The following is an 8,457-nucleotide window of genomic DNA, read 5'->3' as shown; positions in this document are numbered from 1 at the left end:
GAGTTTGGAGATGGTCAGAGATTGGCTTCAACTCATTGATTTGGATACTTTTGGTTGGGCGGCTTACACGAGCATCCATGAGTGGGGGTGTGAATCGGCTTCCGCCCACAGTGCACACAAGAAAGCAATGCCTTCTATCTTCATGCTCGTTTCGAAAGCAATTTGGGATGAGATGAACATGCGGGTTTTTCGAGGCCGCTCCGTCCAACGTTTAGTACTCTCCAAGCAATCAAGCACGAGGCGACGCTATGGGTCCTAGCAGGGGCGAAACATTTGGGTCTTTTGATGCCGGGAGAGTAGTGGCTTGTATTTTCTTTTCGACCTTTGGCCAGTGCCTGGAAATCTTGTTAAACCTCCTTCTTATTTAATGAATGGGGCAAATCTTTTGCCTCCATTTAAAAAAAAGCCGCATTAGCCACCCATGAGATTAGAGTCAAGATGACTCGAGACATGCCTCATACTTCTCTATCCAGATCCAAGGCCACCATTAGACGTAGTCGAGAAAGACATCCAGATCCACTCGCGATACCACTAGGGGACACCACATTGCCCGTCCCAAGCTTATCAGAAGGAGCGTTGTCGTCACCATACGGAGCTGAAGTGTAAGACCATTGACTCTTAAACAATCTAGCAAATCTGATGAAGTGTAGACAGACCGAACTATCCATACGCTTCCCTGCTCCCAAGGCTAACAACTTTGTCCTTGAAAAAGAAAATCCAATTTTCTTTTGTGAAAAACAATCTCCCACCACCCCCGGCAAGGACAATGACCGTCCGAGACGACCATCACCCGCTTCAAGGGACAACCATGCGACGACCCCATCCCCTAAGGCCTAGATCAGACCTGCCCCTTAGCATTTAACTCCCACGCCGACACCACCGCATGCTACACAATGTAGAGGTGGCTAGTTGGCCGCTGCTCGTCAGGATCTCATTCATGACCAAGCCTCCTCAGTGTCGACGCCTCTCCATGGCCGTGTGCTCGCGCCACCGCGCCAACCCGCTCCACCACTCTGCTTCCTTCCCGCCAAGATCTGACGCTCCTCCACGCCCATCGCCGTGCGCCAGCGAAGACCACCAATGTCTCGCGCCGCTGTTCGCTGCACCACCCACGCACCCGCCTCCGCACGAAAGAGGGCCGTCGAGATGCGCCAACGACGGCAGTGGCTAGGAAGAGCATATCAGGGCACCTCTTTTTTAGGGTTTGGGGTCCTCTGGAGCCAGGGTTAAATGATTTGAAACATTCAGAATTTATTTTTGAGACACGGGAGCATCTAAGTGATGGGACTAGCAAGCAGGGGCGGATCTAGGCCTCAGGCCGGGGGGCCTAGGTCCGGGGCGTGAGGCCCATTTCCTTTGTGGGCTGTAGCAAAAATACTGTAGCAATTGCTACAGTATATGAAGGGGGCCGGGGCGCTGGGCTGGGCTGGATCCGCCCCTGCTAGCACGGGAACATTCGAAGTTGTGCTAGACTTAAACTAAAATAAAAACATGTTTCTTTACTGGTTTAGCGCATGTGCCCTGCGCCAGTGAACGAACAGACAGAAAAATAATGTAAAATTCGAACAGATAGAAAAATAATGTAAACCCCGGCTTCAGCTCGTTGACGACCGCGGTCCTTTCCTTTGGATGCTCGAAATCTCCTCTGACATCAGTACATCACCAAAACGAAAACGCAAGCACCATCCTCCTGTCAATGACCCCGAAAATTGTCGCGGCATTCTGCCCGTGCACTGCATACGCCCCAAAAGTTCATCACCCCCTCCATTTTCCTCCGCTTTCCCTTGGCCCTCCGCACACAGCTTCTTCCTCCTCCCAACCTAAACCCGACGAAACCCCCAGCCGTCTGCAGCGCGAGGAGAGAGAGAGAGGGGGGGAGAGGGAGGGATCCGGCCTCCAGGATCACACTCCCTCATTGCGCTCCCCGCCGGAGCGGAGCGTCAGGTTCTTTCACCCTCTCTCTCGCCCCGTGGCGCGATGGATCAGGACGTCGACGACAGGGTGGCGGCGAGCCTGGCGGCGGCGGCGCGGTCGCTGCGGGCCGGGCTGGAGCGGTCGCGCGCGATGGGGCAGGCGCTGGCGCGCGGGGGGCCGCGGCTCGAGGAGATCCAGGCGGCGCTGCCGGCGCTGGAGGCGGCCGTGCGCCCGATCCGGGCGCCCATGGCCGAGCTGGCGGCGGCGGGCCCGCACATCGACCGCGCCGTGGGCCCCGCCGCGGCCGTGCTCAAGGTGTTCGACGCCGTGCACGGGCTCGAGCCGCCGCTGCTCGAGCCCGGCGCCGCCGCGCGGGACCTCCCCGGCTACCTCGCCGTGCTCGGCCGCCTCGAGGAGGCCCTGCGGTTCCTGTCGGGCAACTGCGGCCTCGCCGCCGAGTGGCTCGCCGACATCGTCGAGTACCTCGGCGACCACGACCTCGCCGACCCGCGCTTCCTCGCCGAGGTCGGCGTCGCCCTGGACGGGCTCAAGAAGCCCTCCGGGTACCTCGACGGCGGCCTCCTCGCGGCCGCGCTCGACGTGCTCGAGGCGGAGTTCCGACGCCTCCTCGCCGAGCACTCCGCACCGCTCGCGTTGCAGCAACAGGGCGCCACCCCAGCGTCCACCGCGCCGGCTCGCGTCCCCACCGCCGCCGTCCGCAAGCTCAGCCCGATTCTCGACCGCCTCTTGGCCAATGGCCGGCAAGACCACTGCATCTCTCTGTATGCCGATGCACGCGGCGGTGTGGTGAGTGCCAGCCTCCATGCGCTCGGCCTCGATTACTTGCACAATCCAGCTGATGACGCTCAGGCGTTGGGTCCTGGCGTTGAGCTGTGGGGGCGGCATTTGGAATTTGTGGTGCGCCGCCTCCTCGAGTCTGAGCGTCAGCTTTGCGCCAAGGTGTTTGGGCAGCACAAGGATGATGCATCAGTGTGCTTCGCCGAGATAGCGTCACGAGCTAGTGTTCTTGATTTTTTGAGGTTTGGCCGTGCCGCTGCAGATGCTAAGAAAGACCCAATCAAACTCCTGCGTTTGCTGGAGGTCTTTGATTCTTTGAATAAGCTGAGGTTGGATTTCAACCGGTTGTTCGGCGGAAAGGTGTGTGCAGATATTCAGTGCCAGACAAGGGACCTTGTGAAGTTATTGGTGGATGGCTCTGTTGAGATCTTTGAGGAGTTGATCGTGCAGGTGGAGCTGCAGCGACACATGCCTCCCCCAGCCGATGGGGGTGTGCCGCGCCTAGTCACTTTTATTGTCGAGTACTGCAACCGGCTCCTTGGTGAGAAATACAGGCCTGTGCTTGCACAGGTGCTCACCATCCACCGCAGCTGGCGCAAGGAGGTGTTCAGTGACAAGATGCTTGCTGTCGCGGTGCTCAACATTGTCAAGGCCCTTGAAGCCAACTTTGATGTTTGGTCAAAGGCGTATGGGAATAAGATTCAGTCATACATCTTCATGATGAACACACGCTGGCATTTCTATAAGCACGTGAAGGCTACTAAGCTGGCTGAACTCTTGGGTGATGTGTGGATCAGGGACCATGAAAAGTTTAAGGATTTCTATCTGACGGTGTTTATGAGGGATAGCTGGGGGGCACTTTCGCCGCTGCTCAACCGGGAGGGCCTAATCTTGTTCTCCAAGGGCCGGGCCACGGCAAAGGACCTCGTGAAGCAGCGCCTTAAAACTTTCAATGCGAGGTTCAGTGAGATGTTCCACGAACAGTCAGCGTGGATCATACCGGACAAGGACTTGAGAAGGGAGACATGTGACCTTGTGATACAGGCAATAGTTCCCCCTTACCGGAGTTACATGCAGAACTACGGGCCGCTCGTAGAGCAGGATGCAAGTGCTAGCAAGTATGTAAAGTATACTGTGGATGGTTTGGAAAAGATGCTCGGTTCGCTGTTCGCGCTCCGTCCCAGGAGGTCTGGGAGCTTCCAGATTGGGCACTCCAATGGCAAGATTACTAGTGCAATGACAGGGATGTATCGGAGTGCTTCCACAGTGAAATAACTCCAGCTGAAGAATCAAGAGAACGGTTCTAAAATTTATGAAATAACTGGATAAGTGAGACCAGTTTATTTTTCACCAGTGACCTGTAATGATGGCCTGTGATGAGGGCATTGCTGTCTGCTGGCACATGAACAATAAGCTCTTAGTGATGGTGAGCAGAAGAGTAGAAGACTGCTGGAGCATTTCCTCCGCGTGTATGTGAGATGCTGCCTAAGTTAACTTCTCCTATTCCTACCTTCTTTCTGTGGATCTATCAGTATCTCTAGGACCATGTAGTTTTCTGTTCAGGAACTTCTTGGGTGACTGGAGGACATCTAAATGGCTTGCGGTGTATGTAAAATTGGTTGTAATTTAGGAGGGTTGTAGACATTTTTATGTGGGTTAATTGGTTACATGTACAAGTTGAGCTCCAGTCTGCAACATATATGCAAAACTAGAGTTTCAAGTACCGGCAGGAGCTAATTGGTTCCTGGTCTTCTCTGTGAAGAAGCTCGTTGTTGCGCTCAGTCCCATGGAAAGAAATTGTGTAATCACAGTGCATCGATCCTTCAGCAGTTTCTTTTGCATGATATTGTTGTAGACGTATCGTAGAATAGACTGGAACTTTGCTGCTAGTCTTTGTTTTCGCACTTTTGTCCTTGATTGTCGGGTTAAGCTGAAACCAGGCATAGTTTGTGCTGGCGTGCATATGGAGGGCTGGCTTTGATGGGTAATACTAGTTTCTTCTCTTGCTCAGATCAGGACAGGCGGTATGTGATGTTTGCAGTGTGGTGCTGCACTAGGTTCTTCTTTTATGGTTCTTGGGCTGTAGGTACTTTCACCGTCTCACCGACGACCTACTCCTAGTCGAAGTACTAGCCGAAATTCTGGTGTTAGTAATAATTGTTGTCACTTAAATTATCTACTGCGGCCGCCAACTGAATCTTACAGAACTGAAGCATCAGAACATGTTGTCATAGAGCTCCAGCATTTTGAATTGGATTGGCTTACAAGCTTCATTGGGACAAAGGAGAAGAGTGAGCTCATCAGAAGCAAAAGATGTCCCTTAATCCAAGTATCCCTCCTCTGTTTTAATTTGTAGAACCTCCTCTCTCTACAGAAAGGAAAATGAAAATCTTTGCTCGGAGGAGGAATGAATGAAGAATTTCCTGCAGTCCATCTGAAGGATAAGTGGTTGCTAGCCCCACACTCATCAGTCACCTCCAACACAAGAGATAGTACTCCCTCTGTAAACTAATATAAGAGCGTTTAGATCATTAAAGTAGTGATCTAAACACTCTTATATTAGTTTACAAAGGGAGTAATAAGCATACAAAACATTTTTGCATTGGAAACAGAATCGTCCCCACAGACAGGGAGATGAGAAGATGCATCAGTAACACAAGTAATTCGGGCAGTGAAAGTCCTTGCACTCAGGCACACCATTTTACAAAAACTGCCCATGTCATGAATTTCTTCTCTTGTAAGCAGAAGATTTTAGAGAACAGAATGAAGAATTTTCTTAGGAATCCTTACAAATTTCTCCTATGTTTTGTACCTTTGTTTGATTCATAAATTATCCACGAATTTTTCCTAAGGAATCCAGTCCACCACAACTTCATGCATTTTTTTTCCTTACTGAAGACACCCCACTCCCACCAGAAAGAACGAGCAAAGACACTCCAATCAGCTAGTAGCAAGCAAGCAGAGCAAATAGAAAAAAAAAAATCAAACACAGCAGCATTCAAAGATAGAAGAAACATGGATATATAACTGGCAAAATCTAATGATTTCACAGGAACATTGAGAGCTACAGCCCATAAAATGCAATCACAGAGAGCCACTAGGGTAATATCACTGCTAGTTGTAAAAACTGGAAGAAACATTCAACCAGCAGATATCAAATCAAAAGTAAAATGAATAAGCATATTGGTTCAAATTGACTTATTCATACCAAACCATACCAGCAACTGTTTCCACGAAACCAACACACATCATCAGGACTAGATGGTCGATCAAACCAGATACAGTAGACTTAACACGAACAAGGCACAGGACTAATAGCAGCAGGTCCAACGTCAGGGCAATTACTGACCACCACGGAGGCGGAGCACCAGGTGGAGGGTGGACTCCTTCTGGATGTTGTAGTCAGCAAGAGTGCGGCCATCCTCCAGCTGCTTGCCGGCAAAGATGAGACGCTGCTGGTCCGGAGGAATGCCCTCCTTGTCCTGGATCTTGGCCTTCACGTTGTCAATGGTGTCGGAGGATTCCACTTCAAGTGTGATGGTCTTGCCGGTGAGGGTCTTGACGAAGATCTGCATGCCTCCCCTAAGGCGGAGGACAAGGTGAAGGGTGGACTCCTTCTGGATGTTGTAGTCAGCAAGGGTCCTGCCATCCTCGAGCTGCTTGCCAGCGAAGATGAGGCGCTGCTGGTCCGGCGGGATGCCCTCCTTGTCCTGGATCTTGGCCTTCACGTTGTCGACGGTGTCGGAGGATTCCACCTCAAGTGTGATGGTCTTGCCGGTGAGGGTCTTGACGAAGATCTGCATGCCTCCCCTAAGGCGGAGGACAAGGTGAAGAGTGGACTCCTTCTGGATGTTGTAGTCAGCAAGGGTCCTGCCATCCTCGAGCTGCTTGCCAGCGAAGATGAGGCGCTGCTGGTCCGGCGGGATGCCCTCCTTGTCCTGAATCTTGGCCTTCACGTTGTCGATGGGGTCAGACGACTCCACCTCAAGGGTGATGGTCTTGCCAGTCAACGTCTTGACGAAGATCTGCATGCCTCCGCGAAGGCGGAGGACAAGGTGAAGGGTGGACTCCTTCTGGATGTTGTAGTCAGCAAGGGTCCTGCCATCCTCAAGCTGCTTGCCAGCGAAGATGAGACGCTGCTGGTCCGGAGGGATGCCCTCCTTGTCCTGGATCTTGGCCTTGACGTTGTCGATTGTGTCAGACGACTCGACCTCAAGGGTGATGGTCTTGCCTGTCAATGTCTTCACAAAGATCTGCATCTGCAGAGAAGAATCCAGAACAGGATGGTAAGCCTCAAGCAGCACAGCAAGCAAAGTAACATGATAAAAGTAATAATGCAGCCCTATACATAAAGCAATCGAAAACACGGTTTTGCTAAAGCACATCTAGGTCAGATATCACCTAAGTATTGCACATCTTAAGTCCTATTCCATTGATTTTAGGTGAAGGTTCATGCGGGTAATCTTCTTCTTTTCTTGTTTTCCTTTTTATGTTTGATGGAGTCACTTAGATGTGCAATAACTATTAGCACGTCTAGATGTGCCCTAGACAGGCGAGAATAAACAAACGGGGGGCAGCATATTTTCTTCATCAAAGAGCTATTGACAGACGACAGGTTAAAATCTACCGATACCATCTATCTCAAGGGTTCCACATAGCTGTCGGACATGCTTACCATCTAATCTAAGAAAATAAACCTAAGCTTTGGGTGATAAATAATCTATAATCCTGGGCCTATTAGGACGATCTTGGTACAAGTACTATTGAACTACCGCACATGAGCTACTATTGAATTCGAGAAGGAACGGGCATACTAGCAGATAAAACATGCATACATTAACATCTGAGACCATAAGCCATCAGGAATTCAACCAAGACGAACAGATATAGCCCTTCAATAAAAGAAAAAAAACAGCAGGAAAGAAATCGCGAGGTCCACGCGAAATCCATACCAAGTCTCTGTGCGCGAATAGATCGGGAAACTAAGCTACGTTCGTAGCATCAGGCCGGGGCAGGAACGGATCAAATTCGGCGCAACTAAAACTCCTAGGCTCCAACTACCGCGAAGCACCTCAAAAAGTGTAGATCTAGACGATACGTGGGGCGGGAGGAAGGAGGCGCCGTACCTTGAGGCGGTGGGGGAGGAGGATTCGACGAGCCTAGGGTTGATGGGCGACGAGATTGGTTGGGGATTTTTTGTTCGTTCCGTTCTGGAGCGGTGGTGGGGATTGGAGGCGAGGAAGGGGCGGGTATTTATGGCGGCTCTGACGGGCCTGGGTGGAGAAGGAATCCCGTGCCGTGACGGTTCCGTCTGTTCGTCCCGTTTTGACCAAGGAAAAAAAAGAGATTCGTTAAAAAAACATCGTTGCAAATAAGTAAGACCCTGTACTGTACCTGGTAGAAATCCTTTTTTCTTTTAGTTATTTTAGGCCTCTTGCAATTTATTAGAGAGAGACACGTGGAATCCGGGAAGGAGATGGTGTACGCCTCGAGGGTAGTCGCTGCAATTTTCACGGTAATTGATTATCCTGCGCTGTGATAGGTGGTGGCTTCCTCAAATATTTCTTCGTCGCTCTTGAAGGCTCGAGCTCAATCCCGTGCCACAGCTTTGCCGCCATATGCACATATAAAAGGGCCCCCTTCAGATTGTCAGATTGCGCCTCACCCGTCTCTCTCACCTCATCTCTTCTCCCGGCGTCCTCTCCTCAATCCTCATCTCTTCTCCACCGGAGCCATCTGCCCTGC

General features: G+C 51.3%; 2 protein-coding genes across 2 annotated transcripts; one reads left to right on the top strand and one right to left on the bottom strand.

Moving 5' to 3' along the window:
• Positions 1 to 1,736: 1,736 nt before the first annotated feature.
• Positions 1,737 to 4,476, top strand: LOC109774998 (exocyst complex component EXO70A1). Its single transcript, XM_020333753.4, has one exon. It carries the CDS (start codon positions 1,978 to 1,980, stop codon positions 3,985 to 3,987), a length of 2,010 nt encoding a protein of 669 aa, XP_020189342.1. The 5' UTR covers positions 1,737 to 1,977; the 3' UTR covers positions 3,988 to 4,476.
• A 1,419-nt stretch (positions 4,477 to 5,895) lies between these two features.
• LOC109774997 (polyubiquitin) lies at positions 5,896 to 8,010 on the bottom strand. Its single transcript, XM_020333752.4, has 2 exons — positions 7,839 to 8,010; positions 5,896 to 6,971 (listed from the first exon to the last, which is right to left on the bottom strand). Exon 2 carries the CDS (start codon positions 6,969 to 6,971, stop codon positions 6,054 to 6,056), a length of 918 nt encoding a protein of 305 aa, XP_020189341.1. The 5' UTR covers positions 7,839 to 8,010; the 3' UTR covers positions 5,896 to 6,053.
• Positions 8,011 to 8,457: the final 447 nt, after the last annotated feature.

Source organism: Aegilops tauschii, chromosome 6 (assembly GCF_002575655.3).
Source record: "Aegilops tauschii subsp. strangulata cultivar AL8/78 chromosome 6, Aet v6.0, whole genome shotgun sequence".
Taxonomy (NCBI): Eukaryota; Viridiplantae; Streptophyta; class Magnoliopsida; order Poales; family Poaceae; genus Aegilops; species Aegilops tauschii.
This window is presented reverse-complemented; position numbering and strand designations above follow the sequence as displayed.

Bases quoted from the DNA above. Each gene is read 5' to 3' on its own strand.
- LOC109774998 (XM_020333753.4), top strand. From the start codon at position 1,978: ATGGATCAGGACGTCGACGACAGGGTGGCGGCGAGCCTGGCGGCGGCG.
- LOC109774997 (XM_020333752.4), bottom strand. From the start codon at position 6,971: ATGCAGATCTTTGTGAAGACATTGACAGGCAAGACCATCACCCTTGAG.